The sequence below is a fragment of the Pelecanus crispus genome, chromosome 3, assembly GCF_030463565.1.
Source record: "Pelecanus crispus isolate bPelCri1 chromosome 3, bPelCri1.pri, whole genome shotgun sequence".
NCBI classification, from domain to species: Eukaryota; Metazoa; Chordata; class Aves; order Pelecaniformes; family Pelecanidae; genus Pelecanus; species Pelecanus crispus.
In genome coordinates, this window is record NC_134645.1 from 130,743,639 (window position 1) to 130,767,459 (window position 23,821).

At 52.9% G+C, this 23,821-nt stretch overlaps 1 protein-coding gene across 2 annotated transcripts in view; it reads right to left on the reverse strand.

Annotated features, from left to right (window-relative positions):
* Window positions 1-21,347: 21,347 nt before the first annotated feature.
* Window positions 21,348-23,821, reverse strand: part of FZD3 (frizzled class receptor 3) — a 54,200-nt gene continuing 51,726 nt past the window's right edge. For both annotated transcript variants that reach the window (XM_075707070.1, XM_009483270.2), the window contains exons 5-6: window positions 22,255-22,488; window positions 21,348-21,561 (exon numbers count right to left, since the gene is read on the reverse strand). In XM_075707070.1, coding sequence (XP_075563185.1) covers window positions 21,348-21,561; window positions 22,255-22,488 — 448 coding nt within the window. The remainder of the gene's footprint in view (window positions 21,562-22,254; window positions 22,489-23,821) is intronic.

Sequence of the window (23,821 nt, forward strand, 5' to 3'; positions counted from 1 at the left end):
CTAGCAAAGCCAGTCCAAGAAGCAAAGCAATTCCCAGGTGGGTTCTTTGCTCTCTGCAGCCACTTTACCGGGGTCAATGCCAGCAGATGGCTTAACGTTGATCCAGGGGAGCCTCACTGAAGGAATTCCCACCAAGAGGCAGGAGACAAGTCCGACGCTATCTGTAGCATGCTCTGAAGGTGGATCAGTTTGTTCCTAAGGCCACGATGGAGGTGGGTCAGGGTTGTTGGGAGTCCTGAACAACCTGCACCCACCTTGTGCTTCTTCACCACCCCTTTTGCCTCCTTCCGGCCCCTTTACATCGCTGGAAGCGACTTCTCCATTCTGCAGAAATAAGGAGTTTCTCATCATTTGGCACCAGGACGCGCTTCCACCTCCCAGCCAGATCAGACCAAAAGCGAGCATCGCTTTGCTGCCAGCTCCCACTGAGAGCTGGATGCGCCCCTCGCCGTGCTGGCCGTTTGGCTGGCAAGCGAACGATCCCTGGGTGAAACCGGGATGCCCAAATCGGGGCTCCCAGCTCCCCGGTGAGCCCCTCCCACGTCTGGGCTACTGCAGGCTCTGACCTCCAGCCAAGGCTCGTGCAGAGATCACCTCTCAGCAGCCCCAAGGAAGGGCAAACTGTCCTTAACATTTCCTACTAATTTAATTAATTAATTTAAGCATTTCCTATTCATTTCCTACCATAAACATTGCCTTATTAACTAAAAAGAAGAGAGCCATCCCCTGACTGTCAGGAACACAACACAGCGAGAGTCCCAAATACCAACACTATTTTTTGGGGGGAAAAAGCATGTTTTTAGGTGCCTTTAATTTTAAAGAATGGCCCAGGCAAGCAGCCGAAGATTTTGCAGCAGAACTGGACTGGTTCAGACCCATTTTGGCTGAAAAAGCATCCCCAGGCCATGTTCCATGGCAAACCCTCTGGTTTCTGCAGGGGAATATGGAAAGGGCAGGGAGGCAGCATGTGGCCCACAGAGCAGCCGGGCAAGATGCCACCACCTCCTTCTGCCCCAGTCATAACTGGACATCCCAGTACCTCATCTCTGGGAAAAGCCAGCAGATGTTTGGGAAAGAAATCAAAGAAATGGCACATCCAGAAAGAGCCATCCCTGGGTAAGGAGCAGTCAGCAGCTGTGTCAACCCCGTGTGACAGCCCCCAGTGCCCACCTCTCCTCTCCCATCCAAAAGGCCACCAGGACCCTGTCCTGGTCCTGCTACAAGGTAGCACACATCAGAAAACCTGTTTGATCATTTCCAGCTGCTCCCGGTGCGCACCAGAGAATGTCTATAGATGTAATGAAGACAAATACTGACACAGGACTGGAAACCCTTTTCTCCTTCCCAAGGGAGACCAGAGAAATAGAAGAGATGAAGGAATCAACCATGAACCTTCAATTCCGACTCACCCAATAACCACAAAACCTGTTTTTTGATCCGCTGTGATCAAATCACAGCTGCCACAAAAATTGATGTTGGTGACACAGGAACAGAGGTTCCCTCAACTTCAGATTTTGGCTGGATACAATTGACTCAAGTTTCTGGGCAGGAGTAAAGTTGGAAAAAGCCTGTTCCCAGAGATGTATTTCTCCTAAAAAAACCCGGAGTTGGATGTCACTGTGACATGAGGGGCGCACGTGCCACCTCCCTTCTCCATCTCCAGCCTAAATCCCCTCCTGTCTCCCCTTAAACTCAGCAAAAAGGAGCCAAACCAGAGGAACTGTCTACATTTGGCTTGATCTGCTACAAAATGCCAAACATTTCTACAGGGATGATTACATTTCCATCTCTTCCCTCCCTGCAAAGCTTGAAGACTGGTATAAAGAAGTCAAAAACATGTTGGAGAAAAGAAAGCATCACCTACCCTGGCCACAAAAGCTGGGAAATCAGCCCTGATCAGTTGGAGGTCCCTCTTGGAGAGCAAGGGATCCTGCTGGAGAAAAACCCACCTGGGCTTCTCCATTCCCTCGTGTCATGTCCAATTTTGCTTCCCATGCATCCATTTACACGGAAATGCGAGTACACACGTGGGAAAAAAAAAAAGTCTGCATGCTGGAATATTATGACTAATGTATGGGAACCTGCGCAGTGTGTAAAAATCTTCCCTCTCTCCTGATGTAATAGCATTTTGCATGCACTTTAGACATTGGCACCTACGTTTCATCTGCTTTCTTGGAATACATTTTAATGAATTACACTGATTTTAAGTCTCAGCCATAGATTCTACGCTGGCATTGTTGCAGCAAAGAAACCACAGGCTCCCCCAGGCCCATCGCTATGGGGTCAGCGGGCTCACATCCCATCCCGTTTACTTTGCACATCAGGGCATGGCACCTCATTTTCTTTATTTTTCCCACTAATACCCCGCTTTCCCCAGCACCCCTGGTCTTTGCTACCCACCCTGGATGGCACAGGACCACATCTCCTCACACATCCCACACCTTGACCCTGCCGCTCCTGCACATAAACGGTGCCCATCCTGTGTTGCTGGGACAGCACAGGCTCTTCCAGCAAGGAGAAAGCTCTTGCTCGAGTTTTCTGTGCATGCAATCAGGATAATTTAGAGCCCTGCATAAATGATATGTACTTCCAACCCTGCAGCCCCCTCGCCCCTCAGTTCCTGCGTTGGAGAGGCGCATTCCCACGCTCACTGGGATGCATCTGGGCTCCAGCTCCCGGACCCAGCCAGGTCTGCAGCACTGGGGATGAGTAGAGAAATATCTCAGGGGTTTTTTTTTCCTAACACCCCTTCCAGGGACAAAAATAACACCAGCTTCCCTCGTTTACAGCATCCTTTACCTCCCGAGCCGAGCAGCACAAGCCACGAAGCCAGCACGCATCCTTCGGCAGAGCGCGCAGCCCCAGCTGACGTACAGCCGCTGTCAGGTCAGCCGTGCTCGCACTTTCCACGTCTGCAGCATCTCTCAGCCTGGTCCTGAGCTGCTTCGTGGGGATGGGGCTGGAGGAGAAACCCCACAAAGCCCCTCCCCACGTTGACCGAGAGGAGAAACGCCCAACGAAGAGCACAGGGGAGGCAGAGGACAGAGCAGCCTCCGTAGGGAGCGAGGTTTGCAGAAAGGAGCAGAAGTTTTTTTTGCCCGGTCACGGAGATGTGTGCGAAGGTGAAGGTTGGACGTGGAAACGTTTGTGGCTGTAGGGAGCCCAGACTGCCCAGAGCAGGGTGGAAAACAAAGAAACCCAACCCCAGCATGATGAAATACAAGTTTATTTGCTTTAGCCTGTGTCCAACTTCCCTCCCTGGCACAAAAAAATGTCTTTAATGCTGCTCTGGCTGGGGACTTTTGTGCAAAACTGAGGTTTTTAAACGACCAACCGACCCAAAACACAATTTGAGGCACCTGGTGTGTCCCGAGCACCTCCAGATCTGTCACATGAAGGGGGAACCGGGCAAGGAAGCGAGACCGGGGCATCCTGACTTCTCCAAGCCCTTCTGCTCTCCCCGCGCTCTCCTGGTTCACATCCTGGGATGAGGAGTTAACACAGCCACAGACAAACGATGGTGAGGTACCACTAAACCAGCAGCGACCGGCACGCCGGGGCTCCCGTGATCACGCTCTGAGGGGAAGCCAAAGCCATTCCTCCACTTTCAGGGGCCACTCACCTCCTCTCCGGCCATCCCGGGCTCTCCCTCCCGGCTAGGATTTCTCCTTGCAGCTCAAAAGCCCTTTCAAAACAGCCAATTTTCCTGGCATCCCCCACGGCCCAAATTGCCAAACTCGAAAGCAACTTTCACCAGGGACAGAGGATCCGTCGCCTGCTATTTAAATAGCTGCTTCACGTTAAGCCTGATTTATGTTGCACCATCCCGGAGGAGCCGGAGACGAACCAATGCCACCCCACAGCCACCGGCACAAGTTTCCCCTAACTTTGGGGGTCTGGGTGAAAACCCAATCCCCCCCCTCTGCTTCCAAGGAGGCAGTCGCCAGCCCAGCCAGGGCTCACCCCGCTGCCGATGCCGCCTCTCCACAAGCACCAAAATTCCCCCAGCCCCGGGATGGAGAGGGGAAGGGGTGGGGGGGGTGATGGGTTCCCTCCAGCCGGGACCCAGCCTGGGAGGGAAAGGTGCTGGTCCCCGGTGGAGCCCGGGGCCCCCCAACCTGGGCTGGGGGGGAGGGAGTAGAAAGTAAAATAAAATAAAATAAAGGAAGAAAGAAAGAAAATTAAAATACAATTAATTAAAATAGAATATTCAAATAATTTAAAGAATGAGGAAAAAAATTTTAAAAAATTTAGAAGATAAAACTAGGAAAAAAATTTAAAATAAAATAAATAATGAAATGAAATGAAATGAAATGAATGGAATGGAATGGAATGAAATGGAATGAAATGGAATGGACTGGACTGGAGCACCCAAAGGAGGCAGGGGCAGCGCTTACCTGGCGGCGGGGCTGCGCGGAGCTCGGCGCTGGCCCTGCGGCCGCAGCCCGGCGTGCGGAGCGGCGCGGAGCCCCCGGCCCGGCTCGCTGCATTGTGGGAAGCGGCACCCAAAAATGGGAGCGCGGTGCCCTCTGGTGGCAGGTCCTCCGTGGGGGTCCCCTCGGGTGGGAAGGGGAGGGGGGGTCACTGGGACCGGGGGGGTGGCTTGGGGGTGTAAATGTGTATATATCTATATAGGCATGTATGTATATTAACCTATACACCCCCCAATAATCGCCATCTGCGTCCGACACCCCTGACAGGCTCTGACCCCCTACAAGGAATTTGGGGGGGGCTTTAGATTGGATATTAGGAAAAATTTCTTCACGGAAAGAGTAGTCAAGCACTGGAACAGGCTGCCCAGAGAGGTGGTGGAGTCCCCAGCCCTGGAGGGGTTCAAAAAACGGGCAGAGGTGGCACTTTGGGCCATGGTTTAGTGGGCATGGGGGTGTTGGGTTGATGGTTGGACTGATGATCTTAGAGATCCTTTCCAACCTTAGTGATTCCTAGTTTTTACTTTCATTTAAAAACAATCCAGCCCCCAAGCCAGGAAACATGAAATTGCTCCTCTCCCCTTAATTGGTTTAGTGGTGGCCTTGGCAGTGTTGGGTTAATGGTTGGACTGGATGATCTTAAAGGGCTTTTCCAGCCTAAAGGATCCGATGATTCTCAAAAGTGGGGTGCCAGGGAGCAGCAGGGACTCGCACAAAGCTGCCACTTCTCTCCACTGTGCCAATGCAGCACCCCAAATCTCTGCCCGGCCCCAGGCAGCACCCCAAATCTCTGCCTGTTCCCAGGCAGCACCCCAAAAACACCCCAAAAAGAGGCCTTAAAACACCTCTGAGAAAATAAGTGAGGTGGGATGCACCGGTTTGGAGAGGAAGGGGCAGATGTTGGGGTACATCAGCTTTTGGGGTGTGGCTGGTGGTGGGAGATTCAGAGTATTTGCCCATGAGAGCTTATGTATTAGACATGTGTATCGAGTAATATATAGCTATAGAAATGTGTAAGTAGTTCTACTATATATCCCCCGTGGGTGCTGCAGGAGGGATGTGGGGCCAGGGTGGATGTGGGGTCTCTGGGTCGCAGCCCCTGTCCCAGCCCCGACTCCTTCTGCCCTGCTTTTCCCCGCAGGCATCTCCTCTCCACCCAGGCTGCTCAGATGGGTAATTAATGCCACTCGGGTGGGTAATTAATGCAGCTCTGTCAAAGGATCGACTAAATATTAATGAGACTTTGTGGCCTGCAGGAGATGTCACCCCCCTGGGTCACCACTGGAGGAGCTTTGCTCTGCTGAGCCCAGCAGTGGGGTCCTACTCAAAGGCCAACCGATAATTCGGTAAAACCCTGAAGAAAAGTGATCCCAAAGGGGCGATGACTGCGGCAGAGTGGGACCCTACACCCACCCAGGGTGGGTTCACCCCAAAAATGGGGTTAAATCCCAAATACCGCTCTGAAGGGGGGTCAACAGGAGACCCCACATGCTTTGATCCACATTTCCAGTTTGCAGCGGCCTCCTCTAATATAATTCCTGGTTTTTTTCTGACAGCAGAAGCAACTGCCTGTCACGGACAAGACCTGGAAAAGAGCCACCAGCGACAACAGAAGAGAATTACTGAAGGAATCAGTGGAAAACCAGAGGCACAAGCAAGCAGGTGTGCACACAGCTTGAGCTCCAGCTTTGTCTGTTTTTAGCAGGGCAAGAGCAGCCAAGTGACCGTGGGCAGCCTCGCAGGTAGGACCAGGATTTCTGATGCCATCCTGCATCTGCCGGTCACTCGCTCCAACTCAAAAAGCCTCTTTTTTAACCAAATTCCCCGTCCCATCGGCTCTGTTCACGTAATGCCTTTCCACACGCTCTTGTTGCTTCCCAGGAGCAGGGATTTGACTCTGGGGAGATCGGGGTCCCTTTCCCAAGCAGAACTTGGCCAAATGTTGGGGGGTGAGGCTGCAGAAATTTCTCAAACCCAAGGGAATCCCATGGTTTTCTGCTATGTCATGATGTGTTTGTCAAGTCTCATGCCCAAAGCGTTGATGGCTGTTTCGTACAACTGTTTAAATACAGGAAGGTGTTGGGGACGTCTCCTGGGGCTGATGGAGGACGGGGCCAGGGCTCCCTTTTGGGAAATTTTGCCCATAATCAATTTTTCTGGCACCACCCATTTCCTTCAGCTCCAGGTGGCAGCTTGGACACGGATAATCCATCGTCTTCAAAGGGGCTGGTTGCTGCCAGGACCTCCTGGTGCAGCGCAGAGAGGGGATTTGTGGAGATTACGAAGGCTTGAAACATCCCTCCTGGCTACAGAGCACCCAGGTCTGGACAGACCCATGATGGACAGACGGACAGGACAGAGCAAAGCCACAGAGCCCACCGAGGAGCATCTCCCCTCCATTGCCTGCCTCCGGGGCAGCTCCAGGGTACCCAGCGGGGGTGAGTTTAATCTTTTCCATTCCATTTTAATCAGCTCATCAGCGACGGGCATTGACAGCGCGGCCGGCTAAGAGGCTTACGTCTATTATTCCCGGAGGATTAGCCTTTCTGATCCGAGCGGAGGGAGGTGGCTGCGTCTCAAGCCTCGCGGGGGGCGTGCTGTCGTACCAGCGATCGGCCGCAGAACCGTCTCCCCCCCCGCATTACTCGGCAGCGTGCAAATGCAGCTCTGTGTTTGTTTGCACAGCCCGGAGAGCTTTCTCCTTCCTTCCAGCCATACGTCCCACAAATCCCTCCACCAGTGTTAGGGGCACAGCGATCCCGTATGGATCCTGTATGGTGGGGGGTGCCCAGAGGGGCTGGCCTCACCCTCTCAACAGCCTCAACGGGACCGTGCAGGGTGTGTGGCCATGCTCACGTCCGCACATGTACCCTTACACATGTGCACCTTTGGGACGTGCCAAAATAGCAGAGCCTGACCCTAAAAACACCCAGGGGCAGAGAGGCCCTGTCCCAAAAGCTTCTCGTCCACATTTGATGCCCTGAAACAGCCTCAGGGATCTGTGGGCACGGAGGGAGTTGGGTCGTGATGGTGGGTTGAAATCCCCTGTGGCAAGGAGGAGCTGAAACGGGGAGCATGGCTCCGCTCCCTCCTCCTGGGTGCTCATCTCGCACCAGCTGAGCTGCACCTGGAGGCACCCTCGGGTGCCTGGGGTGACGGGGAGACACCCATCACCCATCCATCCTCTGCAGTAGCTTGCCAGGCAGTGGGATTTCAGGATGCATTGCCACTACGTTAAACATCGCTCTATACGTGCACAAAATAACTGCTTACCCCCCCTCCCCCGACCCTCCTATAGACCACGCAGGTATAGTATGGCAGCTAAATAATCCCAAACAGCCCATGTCGGGTTTCTCCTGGGTGATGCTGGCCCTTCTTGGGGCTCAGGGAAGGACTGGGGAAGCGGGATGCCCCTTGCAGGGTCAGAGATGGGATATTTCCGTGTTCCCACTCCCACTCTCCCTTCCAGGGCAGCACACGGAGCAGAGGAGGGGACCGCATGGTCTGGGAGCTGCTCACTGGCGCAGCAAAGAGCATAAACCAGCATAAAACTCCCTTTTGCAGCTTGAGAAAGCACCAAGTTTGATGCGATTTCTGCATATTTCGTGTTTCTCCAGCTTTCGTGGTGTCCCTACAAACCACAGACATTTGTGGCATCTGCAGGATCCCAACTGCAACGGGATGGAGTGATTCCCGTGGGGACGCGGCCGTCACCCCTTCCCCACCGCTGCCGCTGCCGTGGCCATGTCTCCCACCCCTGGGTGTTTTGATCCCCAGTGCCACCACCCCACGGTGGCGGGGACCCCGTCCTGCCTGTCACCCATCTCTGCCCTAGCCAAGGCCACTTAGAATCATAGAATCATCGAATTGTTTGGGTTGGAAAAGACCTTTAAGATCATCCAGTCCAACCATTAACCTACACTGCCAACTCCACACTAAACCAATTAAGGGGAGAATAGTAATTTCATGTTTCCTGGCTTGGGGGCTGGATTAGTTTTTAATGAAAGTAAAACCAGGAATCATTAAGGTTGGAAAGGCCCTCTAAGATCATCAGCCCAACCATCAAGGGAAGGAAGAAGGGGCGGGCAACTCAGGAGGTGTACAGGGATCTTTTTAGGTCCTGCAGGGAGGAAATTAGAAAAGCAAAAGCCCAGCTAGAACTCAATCTGGCCAGTGCTGTAAAAGACAATAAAAAAATGCTTTTATAAGTACATCAGCAATAAAAGGAGAGCCAAGGAGGATCTCCATTCTTTGCTGGATGGGGGGAGGAACATTGTCACCAAGGACAAGGACAAGGCTGAAGTACTTAACGCCTTCTTTGCCTCTGTGTTCAACAGCCAGACCGGTCATCCCCAGGGTACTCAGGCCCCTGAGCTAGATAGGGATAGGGATGGGGACCAGAATGGAGCCCACATAGTCCAGGAGGAAGCAGTTAATGACCCGCTACGCCACCTGGACGCTCACAAGTCTATGGGGCCGGATGGGATCCACCCGAGAGTACTGAGGGAGCTGGCAGAGGAGCTCGCCAAGCCACTCTCCATCATCTATCAGCAGTCCTGGTTAACAGGGGAGGTCCCTGATGACTGGAGGCTTGCCAATGTGACGCCCATCTACAAGAAGGGCCGGAAGGAGGACCCGGGGAACTACAGGCCTGTCAGCCTGACCTCGGTGCCGGGGAAGATTATGGAGAGGTTCATCTTGAGCGAACTCCACAGGCAAGTACAGGTCAACCAGGGGATCAGACCCAGCCAGCATGGGTTCACGAAAGGCAGGTCCTGCTTGACCAACCTGATCTCCTTCTATGACCTGGTGACCCGCCTGGTAGATGATGGAAAGGCTGTGGATGTCATCTACCTGGACTTTAGCAAAGCTTTTGACACCGTCTCGCATAATATCCTCCTCGGGAAGCTGGCAGCTCACGGCTTGGACAAGCATACTCTTCGCTGGGTAAAGAACTGGTTGGGTGGCTGAGCCCAGAGAGTTGTGGTAAATGGTGTTAAGTCCAGTTGGCAGCTGGTCACGAGCGGTGTTCCCCAGGGCTCTGTTTTAGGGCCAGTCTTGTTCAATATCTTTATCAATGATCTGGATGAGGGGATCGAGTGTGCCCTCAGTAAGTTTGCAGACGACACCAAACTGGGTGGGAGTGTCGATCTGCTCGAGGGTAGGATGGCCCTGCAGAGGGACCTGGACAGGCTGGACCGATGGGCCGTGGCCAACTGTATGAGGTTCAACAAGGCCAAGTGCCGGGTCCTGCACTTGGGTCACAACAACCCCATGCAGCGCTACAGGCTTGGGAAGAGTGGCTGGAAAGCTGCCTGGCCGAAAAGGATCTGGGGGTGTTGGTAGATAGCCGGCTGAACATGAGCCAGCAGTGTGCCCAGGTGGCCAAGAAGGCCAACAGCATCCTGGCTTGTATCAGGAATGCTGTGGCCAGCAGGAGCAGGGAGGTGATTGTCCCCCTGTGCTCGGCGCTGGTGAGGCCGCACCTGGAATACTGTGCCCAGTTTTGGGCCCCTCACTACAAGAAAGACATTGGGGTGCTGGAGCGTGTTCAGAGACGGGCAACAAGGCTGGGGAAGGGTCTGGAGAACAAGTCTTATGAGGAGTGGCTGAGGGAACTGGGGTTGTTTAGCCTGGAAAAGAGGAGGCTGAGGGGAGACCTTATCGCTCTCTACAACTACCTGAAAGGAGGTAGTAGTGAGGTGGGTGTTGGTCTCTTCTCCCAAGTAGCTAGCGATAGGACAAGAGGAAATGGGCTCAAGCTGCGCCAGGGGAGGTTTAGGCTGGAAATTAGGAAAAATTTCTTTCCGGAAAGGGTGGTCAAGCATTGGAACAGGCTGCCCAGAGAGGTGGGGAGTCACCATCCCTGGAAGTGTTCAAAAAACAGGTAGATGTGGCACTTCGGGATATGGTTTAGTCTAGTCTACCTTTGATTGGTTTAGGTGGGCTTGGTAGTGTAGGTTAATGGTTGGACTGGATGATCTTAAAGGTCTTTTCCAACCTAGACGATTCTATGATTCTATCAACCCAACACCCCCATGTCCACTAAACCATGTCCCAAAGTGCCACCTCTGCCCGTTTTTTGAACCCCTCCAGGAATGGTGACTCCCCCACCTCTCTGGGCAGCCTGTTCCAATGCTTGACCACTCTTTCCATGAAGAAATTTCTCCTAATATCCAATCTAAACCTCCCCTGGTGCAGCTTGAGGCCATTTCCTCTCATCCTATTGCTTGTCATTGCATCTGGGAGCCCAGGCCTCGCACGGGGTGGCACTATTGCGTTAAAAATCTCAGCTGGCCTCTGGGAATGCTGCTTTTTTTTTTAGGATGATTCCCCACAGACCTCCTGGCCCCAAGGGTTTCCCCATGGGCTTCCCAAACCCAGTGGCGAAGCCCGGGCCAACAGTGCCCGGCCTGGTGCTCAGCCTCGCCAGGATGAGAGCTTGCATTTCCCCGGGACTTTTCCTTTGCGGGGGTGACAGAAGGGTTTCTGCCCTGGGCTTTGGGTGGAAAAGCTGCAGCAGGTCTGGCCAAACTGCCCGGAGCAGCAGCCACCCGAGGGACATCGCCTGCGGTCAGGACCTTGCGCAGGATTAACATCGCAGCTTCTCCCGTAACATCCTCCCAGAACCTGCCCGGTTTGGTCCTACAAAGGTTCTTAGACCACTCAAGAGCTCTGCAAGCCCGGGCTCACTGTCTGCGCTCCAAGCAGGCAAGAGCCCGAGCTCTCTCAAGGTCCCACTCTCCTTGCCACGAGCAGCCATCCCCAGGAGCATCCCTCGATCCTTGGGAGCGTCCCTCCGTCCCTGGGAGCGTCCGTTCATTCCCACAAACATCCTTCTCTCCTTGGGAGAATCGTTCCATCCCCGTGAGCATCTCTGCCTCCCTGTGAGCGTCCTTCTATTGCCATGAGCATCAGTTCCTCCCCACAAGCATCCCTCCATCCTCACAAGCATCCCTCCTTCCCTGCGAGTATCCCTCCATCCCCGTGAGCATCCGACCTTCCTCATGAGCCCCCCTCCCTCCTCATGAGCTTCCCTCCCTCCCTGTGAGCATCCCTCCCTCCCCACAAGCATCCCTCCTCATGAGCATCCATCCCTGTGAGCATCCTTCCATTCCAGGAGCATCCCTCCCTCCCCAGGAGGATCCCTCCATTCCAGAAGGATCCCTCCATACCTGTGAGGATCCCTCCCTCCCCAGGAGCACCCATCCCCACCAGTGTCCAATACAGAATCATAGAATCACAGAATCATTGAATCGTTGAGGTTGGAAAAGACCTTTAAGATCATCCAGTCCAACCATTAACCCAACACTGCCAAGGCCACCACTAAACCAATTAAGGGGAGAGTAGCAATTTCATGTTTCCTGGCTTGGGGGCTGGATTGTTTTTAAATGAAAGTAAAAACTAGGAATCACTAAGGTTGGAAAGGATCTCTAAGATCATCAGTCCAACCATCAACCCAACACCCCCATGCCCACTAAACCATGTCCCCAAGTGCCACCTCTGCCTGTTTTTTGAACCCCTCCAGGGCTGGGGACTCCCCCACCTCTCTGGGCAGCCTGTTCCAGTGCTTGACTACTCTTTCCATGAAGAAATTTTTCCTAATATCTAATATAGAATCATATCCCTCTGTCCCCGCAGTGCGAAGCACCCTCCCTGCACCCAGGTTGTTCCAAGAGCTCTTTTACCAGGCTCCCCGCTGTCCCAGGAGGGAGGAAAGGCCTTTAAGGATGGTTTATCCTTGGGGAAAGAGGGCGAAGGGGCAGGCAAATGTTTTACAGCGAGCTCTGCTTACAGTGGGAGCAGAGGAGGGCGAGGAGCGGGGCTCGCCTGATGCCGGGAGCCGCGTCGAGCCCAGCCCCAGCGTCGCTCACGCAAGCTGGCGGGATGGTGAGGCTCTTTGCCTGCTCCCGTGCTGTCCCGATCCGACTCATTTGATTAATGCAAAGCCCCCGAGGCTCTGGGGCAGCATTAGGGCGTTTGATTCACTGCTGCTGGAGGCGGGGAACGGAGACGGGGCCCTGATCACCACCGGTGCTGCGGCCGCAGGGCTCCTCTCTCCTGCGCTTTAAGCAAAAATACAAAAGTTTCAGTCCTGCCGGTCACGGCTTTTCCAGCAGCAGCTGCTCCGCGTTTTCCCACCCCCGTTATCCCAGTGCCCCCAATCCCGCAGTCTGCAGCACCTCCCATCCCTGCTGAGCATCCCTGGGATGCGGGATTGGGGGTCCCCATACCCCATCAGGGCCCTGGGGACACAGGCTGCCGCTGCGCTTCCCGGTGCTGCTGACGCTGCACAAAGCCGGAGCAAAAGATGCCTCCCCGGCAGCTGGAGGGAGAAATCCCCCCCCGACGGGTCGAGAGGGTCACGCACCCCGAGTGACAGGGGTGCCGGGGGTTTTGGGGGGGCTGGGGGTGACCCAGCACCTGTTAACGGCAGCAGAGCTCAGCACCTCCTCGTTACGCCGCTGCTAATTTATCGCAGCTCCGGAGGCCGCCGCGGCGAGGCCGTCACTCCGATTAGCGTCGTGGCCCTTCACCCTGCTCAGGGGCTAACGAGGTTTGGCAGGATTCGGCAGGATTCGGGGATTTTGCTCACAGTTAAAGGCACCCAAAGACCAGCGTTAACCCTTCGTCTGCCGAGCCGGGCCCAAGCAGCGCTGGGGGGCTCATGTTTTGTTGGGCTGCCGCCAAGGTCCGGAGCTCCAGGAGCTTTTCTGGACAACCGGGTGTTTCAGAATTGCATTTAGGGAGAAACTTTTCAAGTGGGGAAAAAAAAAAAATTTGAAATATAAAGATTCTTGTTTTCAATGAGCTCCAAATGCTCAGTCCCAGATTTTTTTGCTTTTCCACCCGCTGGCGCATCACCAGCCCCGCTCCCTCCGTGCTTCGGTGCCGCCGTCCCCAGGGGCTTGGCAGCACCCCGTCCTGGGGGCTCGGGGACTGCGTCCAAGCCCCCGTGCAAGGGAGGACCTGCATGAGGAGCCGGTTCCCCTCAAAAATTTAAAAATTAGGAGCAAGGTTAGCTTTTGTCTAGTCCCACTTTCTGCAGCCAAGCAGATGTTTCGCGTCTTTTGGCTGGGGCCGAGCCTTATCTGACGGCGGCGTTTCCACGGCGGAGATCAGAGGGCTTTGAAGGCGTCGCGGGAGCTCGGCGGAGGTATGTCGGGGCTCGTCGCTTCTGACAGATTCCAGGTGGGATTTGTAGCTGGATTATGTTGCAATTTAGGGCCTTAAGGGATTTTTTTTTCACCACGGTCTCCCAAAGGCAGGAACCCTCCGCACCAGCGCTGGGCCAGCAAACACGAGAAGCAGCGGAGGATACGTCTGCGCCAAACAAGATGGATTTAAAAGAAAGAAAACTAAGGATGTTTTGCAGATCCCAGGACAAAAACAGTGAGAAATAAAGTCAATATCTGAAGCTCTGAGGGCCAAAAAAGTATTCAAATCCCCTTGTTTTCGGCAGGGCTGCAAAGCTGCAAGCAGACTGATTTTTTTTTGCAAGCAGACTGATGGGCACTGGACGGGACGCCCGCACCCTCCTCCTCTGTGTGTTGCTCATGCAGATCGATGTGAAATAAAAAAAATACATCAGCTGCTTGCCTGCGGCCCCTGCCCTGGGAGCTGACGGCTGAGGAGCGTGAAACCATCCTCATTTTTCTGATTAAACCAACATAACCCCCAGAAGACAATACAGTAACCCTAAAAAATCAGAAACCGGGGAGAAAGGTGATTGGGGGGGGGGGGGGGGGGAAGAAGCCTAATCCTGGCAGCTAGAAATGCAGAATTAAAGCACCGAAACGTAACCGGTTGCTTTGCCTTGCACAGGGCAGGCACGGCGGCTTAGCTCCGAGGATGCGAGTCCCAGCTGGGTGCTGGCTTTGGTCACTGTGCCATTGTTATATGTGTTGGATATATGGATATATTGGCATATAGGTCCGTGCGACGTGATTATTTTGGGGCCATATTTATTATATTTTATATTTTTAGTATGTTTTATGTATTTTATATACTTACATATTCTATTACGTTATACTACATTACATTATATTACATTACATTAGAAATATTATGACTATTATGACTATTATAAATATTTAAAATACTTAAAATATTTTAAACATTTAAAACATCAGAAATATTCTATTACAGCAGCTTGGGACGAGGCTGGCAACCATTTGGCCCTGCAGATCCATCCTTCTTCACCTTCCCCACCATTTCAGGTGTCGTGATAGCTCCAACTTGCCGAGCATCCATGCAGCTCTCCCTTGGGAGACATTCCAGCCGCCCAGGAAGTTTTTTAAAGCCAGCAGCGATGCCGAGGCCGTCACTTCGAAACGCGTCAGAGCGCTGCTGGGGGAGTTGCAAAGGCGACGCGATAAACGGGGGCGTGAAGCAAAGGGCCTCGGTGGAAGGGGGGGGGGTTAATAAAACAGAAAAGCAGAGAGATGGGCGAGGAGAAAGCGGCTTTCCCCGTGCCAAGCTGAAGCCCTCGGAGACGTCCCCGTGGGACGGAGGGGGAGCAGGAGATGCCGGCGGGACCGCGGCAGTGGGATGTGGGTGCTGGGAACAGGCGGCGAAGGTGTGCGGGCACCGAAACTGGAGACTGAATATCAATCAAACGCGCTTGGAGTATTATCATAAAAACCAGTTGGACCGGTAGCAAAGCACGTTTGAAACGTGGATCCCAGCACACGGTCACGCCGAAGGGTCGGCGGCTTTGTCCCGCTGCGCGGGAGCAGCCCTGAGCTGGCGATAACGCCTGAAGAAAATTACTTTTTTTTAAAAGATCTTTCTATTTCCACCCATTTTGTTTCAGTCTTTCGCTATCAAGGACTCCCTGGAGATTTTAATTTTTTAATTAAACGGCCAGATGCTCTTCTCCCTTCAAACTGGTGAGGAAGTCGCAATGAGGGCACAAGTCGGCAGGGCTGATGGGCAAATCCGGACCCAGAGCAGCGAGCAGGGTGTTCAGGTGCATCAGGAACGCGACAGCAACTCAAATTCGCTGCCCTTGAGCGGGACGGGGGCTCTGGGCTGCCCTCTGCCTCCAGCTCCGGCCGCGTCCCCTCTCCTGGCTGCTCTTTATTTCATGCTCGGTCGGTCTGCCTCGCCTGCAGGTCGTTCCAAACCATCTTCAAACTTTGCTTTCTGCGCATCCTGAGGGCCAAGCGCGCTCCAGATGGCTCCGATCTCCTCCCCAACCCCTCGCCCCCCTCCATTAACCCCTTTGGGACCTGCTACTGCAAGCGCAAAAGCAAGAAGATAAATGAGGTGAGCTCTGATTCCTCATCCCTGATGGTTTTAGCTGTGGTGACAAATCCCCCCCCGGCTGCCCTGAGAGGCCGAGGCAGATCATTGCTTCAGCTGCTCGACTTCAGAGCTGGCACGCTCACAGACAGAACAGCGACAGTTTCAATTCAGGGAGGACGGAGGAGAAGGGATATTGTCCGTCCTGCCGTGGTGCAGGCCCTTACGGCAGGACAGCGGCTGCCTTCGAAGTGTCCCCAACCAGCTCCGCGAGTCCCCCAGCGCTCGGTAGCCGCAGCCCTACCTTGGTTTTTCCCTAGGAAGAGTTTTCCGTAGCCGCTGCCACCACTCCAAGGGGCTCTTTGGGTGCTGCTGATGCTTCGGGCCAGAGCCGCTCTGCCGAGGGTGCTGTGCAGGGGCCGATTTCACATCTCCGCACGCCCCTGTGTCTAAACCAGCAGCTCCTGAAGTTTCATCCCTGAACGGAGTTATTTATCTTAACGAGACCCCAAACAGCACCGTGTGTTAAACCAGCACCATCTGTGATTGTTAAAACTAGTTATTTTATCACCAGCCATGCGAGACTCAGAGCGCACGGCCTCCCAGACTGAAATAACCACGTATCCAACTAGTAGCTAGACAGCTACTTAAAAAAACCCAAACCCCAAGTCATCCCGTTCTCTGGTTTGATCCGGCAATAAAAAACCCAGCCCAAACCCCCAAACGCCCCCGGTATCCCCACTCCCGAACCCGGCCGCCGTTGGTTAGCTCGCTCGTCTCCTTGCTCGCGAGATGCCGGTGGTTTGAGCGGTCTGCTGCTCATAAAAGCGTGGGACAAACCAGAGCCCCAAATCTGCGGAGAGCCCCAAATCTGTGGAGAGCTTTGTGTTTGCTGGAAGGGTGCCCAGCGTCCATGAGTACAGATGTTAGGGGAAGATTAAGTCTAGGAAGCCGTTCTTCAAATTCAGAGCGCCACTAGCCAGAGTAAAATTTAATATTTAAATCTTGGCTGCCTCCGAACTGGGTTTTTTAAGGGGGGGGGGTGGTGTAGTTATGCACATCGGAGAGGGTTTGAAAGCCCGTTGACGCAGAGACTAAGATTTTTCCATCGTTTTATTAAAAACTTTTAAAGGTTTAAAATGAAAATGTACACCTACTACAACATAATCAGTTTGTACACTCACAGTTAAAGTGCTAAAAAATTAAAACGTTACAAAACCGACACTGGACTACTGTAAACAAGTCTACCAAGGGCTGAGTGCAAGTCAAGTCAGCTCCGGGCAGGTACCGCCCCGCGCTACCGGCCGCGTGCAGCCTCTGCGTACAGGTCTCACCAACACGAAAGCTTCCTCCTCCCTCCTTCAGCAGCGGACGGAATCCCAACGCGAACGCGAGCGTGTCGAGGGAAAGCGCTGGAAGAGGCGGCAGCGCCGGCGCAGGCACCGAGTTCCCCGGCGCACGGACCCGACGGCCGTTCGCCACGGGCAAAAACCGCGTAAAACATCCCGCCTCGGGCGAAAGCAAATCCCCACCCGGTTCTAAACGAAGTACATTGGGATAGGAGGGAAATTTCACATTCAAATCGCTATTCTGCCGCTCAAGCTGAACCTCGGGCTGCTCCGCTCTGCGCCCCAGTCTCACGGTACAGCCGGGGCTGCCCGCTCCCCCCCACCCCCATGATTTTTTGGGGTTCCTCAGCCCCCCGGCGCTAGGCTGCGGGGTCGGCTCCCCTGGAAGGGCGGGCATCGCTCTGAGGGCTGCCCCTGCGCGCCCGGCTCTTCTCATGGTCTCCCGGGCCCTTCCCGAGGGGTTTTCCCTCCCCTCCTTGCTGGAAGCATTTGGCTGCGGCTGGATTTCGGCTTGTATCTAAAGCTTCTGTAGCAAAATTTAGGTCTAAGCGCTAAGAAAACAGAGAGCACTTGAGAGCGGACAAACAAATTTACAAAAATGTGGCTTTTTGCTGCCATTGGATTTTTTTTTATGCTTTAAAAAGACGAGCGCTACCAACCCAACAGGAAGGCGCTGCATGTGGTCCTGAGACAGCCTCTTCCATGCGACACGACCGCATCTCCGATTCACGATATTTCCGTCAACAACGAGCGCTACGAAGGGATTACGAAGGAAGGAACATCACAGACTCGGGGAAAGCTGTTGTCAGTGGCGATCGGGCCAATGTCCGCGTTCACTGGCCACGGCCGAGCGCTCACCTGCCCCCAGCCGCCTCCTGCTTTGCCCGGACAGGACGGCAAAGGTCCCGGAGCAAATCACGCCGTGCCGGCCTGCAGGGAAGAACAGGGGTGAACCGCCGCCACCGTCGCTCCTCGAGGACGTGCAGCTGCCGAGGGAGCGGTGCGTTTGCAAATAAAATGGAGATTCAGTTCCCCGGGAGCACTGGGAATAGGAAGGCGTGGATTTGACGGGAAGCTTTGATACGGCCATCTTGCAAAGCAGTATTTTGGGGCTTCAGTCATGGGACGCATAGGATGGAGAGACGTTAACCTGCCGTTGAGACGAGCTGGAGAAACTGGGCTATGTACAACTTCTCTGCCTGCTTCAAAGGAGAGAGGGTCGGGCTTTTGCTCCGAGAGCTGCGGCATGCGTCTGCCGGAGGGGGACACAGCGCCGCTCTTAAATCCCGAGGAACGTGTGTTCAGCTACAGGTACGTGCGGTCAGCCAAGCCCAAAGCAACCCCAGTGCTTCAGCAACTGCAGAACTGCCGTCCTGGGCGGGGGTTTAAGCTCCGAGGGAATTTAAAGATTGGCACCGGTCCCAGAAACAAGGCGCCAGAGCTCTCGCCGGCTAGCAGGGGGTGCCAGATAGGAAAGCACCCCAAAAACGTGCCTAGGTACCCCTGCCAGAGACAGCGGCTGGGCTGCACTCAAACCCGGACACCCTTCAGGGTCCCCGAGTGCCATGGTTTGGGAGCTGAAGCCATGCCAGTGTCCCAGCCAGGGAATCTTACATGTGAAACCTGAAACAGCCATTGGTGAAGGGCTTTGAAATCCCGGGAAGGAACGCTTTGCAGAAATAGAGCGGCATGCTACTTCAGGTGTTGAAGATAAAAGGGAGGGTTTGGGGTTACAGGGGCAAGGGGGGGGCATAAAACCCAGCCAGAACTCGAGTTTTACATTTTAATCACCTCTCCGGGGTGACAGGCATCCGTCCCTTGCGTACAGGACACGTGAGCAAGGAGCAGCTTAGATATTCCCATCTGGAAACAATACGGGGACTAAACCTCACAAATTAACAAAATTTCAAGCAGGACATATTTCAAACCTCCATCATCATTCCCCTCCCTGACTCTAAACAAGTCAAAGCATTGCTACAATTAAAAAAAAAAAAAAAAAAAGTACTGGAAATTGAGCCAAGAAGAACATAAACACTTGAGCTTATTTAGTTCAGTTACAGTGTTTAGGAAAACTCAGCTACCCGCCTCCTTTTGCAGATCCAGATTCCTAAAACTATCACCCCTTTGAAGCAGCAAGTTATTTAGTAGAAGCTGAATTTGAAAATAAAACACGGTTCCACCTTTGCGGCTTACGGAGAATTGCAGTTTTGCCAGTTTAAGTCACTCAAAAGCTTTTTCATACCCATCTGCTTTGAAAGAGGTGACCCAGCGGAGCTGGACAGTTGTCCCTGCGGCCGTCGCCCGGGGCTGTTTGCTGAGCAAACGGCAAAGCAGAGTCTGCTCTGCCCCGGGGCGGTCGGTGCGGCAGCCTCCCTCCCTGGATTTACAATAAAGAGAGTGCGGAGTTGTTGCTACGCTTTGTTATTCCACCTTGGGTTTGGTTTGCGCTTCTCCTTTGGAGCAAAAGCCTGCTGGAAGCAAGAAAGACAATTTACGGCACACATATTTCTAAGACACGGTGACTCCCGGGGCAACCTTTGATTTGAAAGAGCGCAGAGTTACGTGCTTCGCTGTTGTGTCATCGGCTGCGATTAAAATGAGTCACTGCAGCGCAGCTCCGCTTCTGCTGTTCGCGAAAGCCTCTGAAGTACGCGCCACGGGGTTGGTGCCCTGTTCCTGCCCTTGAGGTTGTGCCATCTAAGTGTGTACAAAGGCTTTCCAACGTGCCTCAAACAGGTCAAAAAGGGAATTATGTAAGGACAATGAAAAAAAAAAAAAAGGTATTAATTTCCCAGCAATGATCTGTAGTAATTACTGAGGTAGGTTTAAATGCAGTCAGTGTTTCCTCGTGCTGAATGAACCTGACAGCAGATGCTTCAGAAGATCCACAGCACCATCCAAGACATGCCTTGACTTTTGCCTGCAGCGTCAACGAAGACTCGCTGTACCCCAACAGATTATTTACACGCAAAAAAGCCCAAACTGAGAATCCTCTACTGTGAACCCATAGCAGGGAATGAAAAGAAAATAACCTACAGCGGAGGTCGAGCAGTAACGCAAGCTCCCCGGCTGGGAAGGAGCCAACAAGTTACGGTGGATACCTGTCTCCTCCTCCTCAAGACAGCAACGCGGCGGGATTCTGGCTGCTGCATCCCGCTCTTTCCCCACCTGCGGGCCTCGATTTCTCCCAAACACGTCTAAATTCCTGCTCCCCGCTTGCTCAGCGCAAAGAGAACCCTCCCCAAAAATAGCCATGATGCTGCGAGGAAGGCGGGCCATCCCTGATTAAACTCCTCCTGTCTGTTTTAGCCTCAGCCTTCCTCACCCAGGCCATGGGGCTTGTAAACAGGGTTTGTTCTGTTTGTAAGGAAAAGGCTGCACATTCCGGTTTGGGCGACAAATTCAGCTTTTCTATTATTATTATTATTATTATTTTTTAAATAGATCAGGAACAGGCAATCTCAGCTTTTGTACATCAATCTAAAAAATAAGCGGCTGAATATTATCTAGGTAACTGGTTTTAAAATTGATCTCTTCCTACCTAAATTGTAAACAAGTAGAAAATTTAAATAGTATTTTGTAAAAAAGCAAGGACAATACAAGTTATACAAAAATCACTCTTCCCTGCCTCTCTCTTCCCCCCACCCTCCCGCCCCATCCCAACAACTGAGCCTGAACAGCTCTGGTAAGAGCTGGTGAACATCAGCGCAGTTTCCTTTCCTTCTCCAAAACGCTCATTCCTGTGTTGCATTTCCAGTGTCACGGTTAAAAACGCCGGCCGATTCGCATGGATGTCCTTTATACAGCATTTAACACGCGTCCCCTCCCCCTGGGCTTGATGGAAACAAGGAGCAGTTTGTCATCTAACCAGAGAGGTGCGCGGAGGAATTCCTTCAATATTCAAGAGTTCCCTCATGCATTAGAAGCAAAAATCTCGGCGCGACCCCGCCAGCGAGTTTTCAAGGGTAACACCTACCCGCACGCAGAGCCGTCGGCGGGAGGGGGAGATTTTTTTCAGCAAAGAATAAGAAGTTCAGCAATGGTGTCTGATGAGGAACAGTTATCGAATAAATAATTACCTACAGATAGCTTCAAATGAGGCAACCGGCTTTTTACTCAATAATTCAAGATCGCTGAACACTCAAGCTCTGAGGCGAGTACAAGAACGTTGGCTTCGACACGAAGAAGCCAGTTCCGGCTTCCTGATGCGCAAAATCAGCACCTGATGAGAGGCATGGTAATACTGAGCGTTCTCACATCACCGAGGAAGGGACCGCGAGCCGTGCAACCGCATCAGCTGCTCCTTTCTGCGCCAAGCGGCTCAAGCGCTGGTGCCGTCCTCTTCGATAACACGGTTCATGCTGGTCCCGTGCGTGATGTGTGTCATTGGGTTGCTGCTGAGATCCCTGATGCTGCTGTGACGTGACTGTTCGTTAAGCCGATGAGAACTGCTATGCCTGGAATGATCAGTCAGTCGTGACATGCTGCCGTGAGGTAGTCTTTCTTCTACGCCTCTGTAGCTGCAGGGAGTGTACCTAGTTTATAAAAAGAGAGGACAATTATTACTATTGTTACCGCCGCCGTCACGGAAGAATGTAAATAAATCCCGGTGCATGTGCACGCACACGCACACAAACCCTCTGCTTTTGTGAAGAAAGTCGTTCTCTGTTCAGCGCAGTCATTTAGCTCACGCAGCCCCAGGCAAATTGTTTCAACTCCTTACGCAGCTTGGTTCTTACTGCAGCGCTATGTATGGTATTGATAAATAGGTGAGTAAAATACTTGATGATAAATTACGTTCTAAAACTTAACTACACCTCAAGTTAGAGTGGGTAACTTTTACTGTTTACTTCAGCCGGGCTAGGGCTATTTACGGAAACAAAATCAATTTACACACAGACAAAAGCAGCTACAAAAATATTAAGCTGACTTTGGAAGAGAGCTGGTTTCCCATGCACTTAGACAACGTAACGCAGATCGCTGCCTTTGCAGGAAAACCAGCGCTGAACACATTCACGCCATGGCATTCATGAAGACCAGCGCAGGCTCTGAAAATACCATGATTTTTTTTCTCTTTCCGACCCAGACACTAACGAACAGGGAGAGGAGGCACAATCGGAGAAAGGAAATATTAGCGGAACTTCCAGTTTTAGCGACGCGATGGCCAAACGTCCGGCTAGCAGAGGCTTGTCCGACGTTCTACAAGATTTTAAAGAGCTGAAACCTACCGGCCGTCACGCGATCGGTGCAGGCTGCCGTGGTAGCTGCTCACTTTGCTGTGGACGCTGCCTGCCTTGCTCCTTTGGTCGTCCATCATCGCCAGCTGGGTAGAGGAGGCGTGAGTGGAGGTGCCCTGGGTAGAAGTGCCTCTTGACTTTCGGATGATGGGGGTATTGGGATCTCTCAGAAGAGACTGAGCAAAGTCCGGCTCTTGCAGCACTTGACGACTCTCATTGACAACTCTGAACAAGACATGCAATTTGAATAGTTAACGTTGATGACCGCAATACAAAAGCGATCGCAGTAACGGCTCTATAACTATTTTTTTACAAATGGAACAGACGAATACTACACCTTGGCAAATGAGAGCAACCTTGGCAAATGAGAGCAGCCCTGCGGAGAAGGACTTGGGGGTGCTGGGGGATGAAAAGCTGGACATGAGCCGGCAATGTGCGCTTGCAGCCCAGAAAGCCAACCCCATCCTGGGCTGCATCAAAAGAAGCGTGGCCAGCGGGGCGAGGGAGGGGGTTCTGCCCCTCTACTCTGCTCTGGTAAGACCTCATCTGGAGCACTGCATCCAGCTCTGGGGCCCTCAGCACAAGAAGGACATGGACCTGCTGGAGCGGGTCCAGAAGAGGGCCACCAAAATGATCCGAGGGCTGGAGCACCTCTCCTATGAGGCCAGGCTGGGGGAGTTGGGGTTGTTCAGCCTGGAGAAGAGAAGGCTGCGGGGAGACCTTATCGCGACCTTCCAATACTTAAAGGGAGCCTACAGGAAAGATGGGGAGAATCTTTTTAGCAAGGCCTGTTGTGACAGGACAAGGAATAACGGATTTAAACTAAAGAAGAACAGATTTAGACTAGACATTAGAAAGAAGTTTTTTACGCTGAGGGTGGTGAGGCAGTGGCACAGGTTGCCCAGAGCGGTGGGAGATGCCCCATCCCTGGCAACATCCCAGGCCAGGTTGGACGGGGCTCTGAGCACCCTGCTCTGGTTGAAGCTGTCCCTGCTCACTGCAGGGGGTTGGGCTGGGTGGGCTCTGAAGGTCCCTTCCAACCCAAAGCATTCTGTGATTCTATGATTTATTTACGTTATAATACCTCTATTTGCCTAATTTTGAAGCACCTCTACATTTGGATATTTTAGCAAAGTTCATACTCTTGAATCCTGCATACTCCCTGTATCTGATCCTCTAGCCTGGACACGTGGAATAACGGCCGTGTATTTGCTTATGGCCTTAGTTCACGAATATTGCTACAAGAAAATCCTTGGGATAGCGCTGTGACTCGGCACGTTCGGATCAGCTGGGGAACTGCCTCTCAGGGAGCATGGGAAGCTGCTTCCTCACTCAAATGAGCATTTAAAATCTGGATTAAAACTGGCAGCAGGAGGCGAACACCAGATGAAATACAACATCTCTAATAATGCACAAGCAACTGGCCTGCAGCCCTCAGATCTGTGGTTACGGTCCCACGGCTTCTCTGTTTGCTGAAATCCCTTGCTGGGAAGGGCTGGCAGAGGGGCACACACTTGGCCGCTCTACCATAGCACGATGAAAGGAGGTGCTATCACAT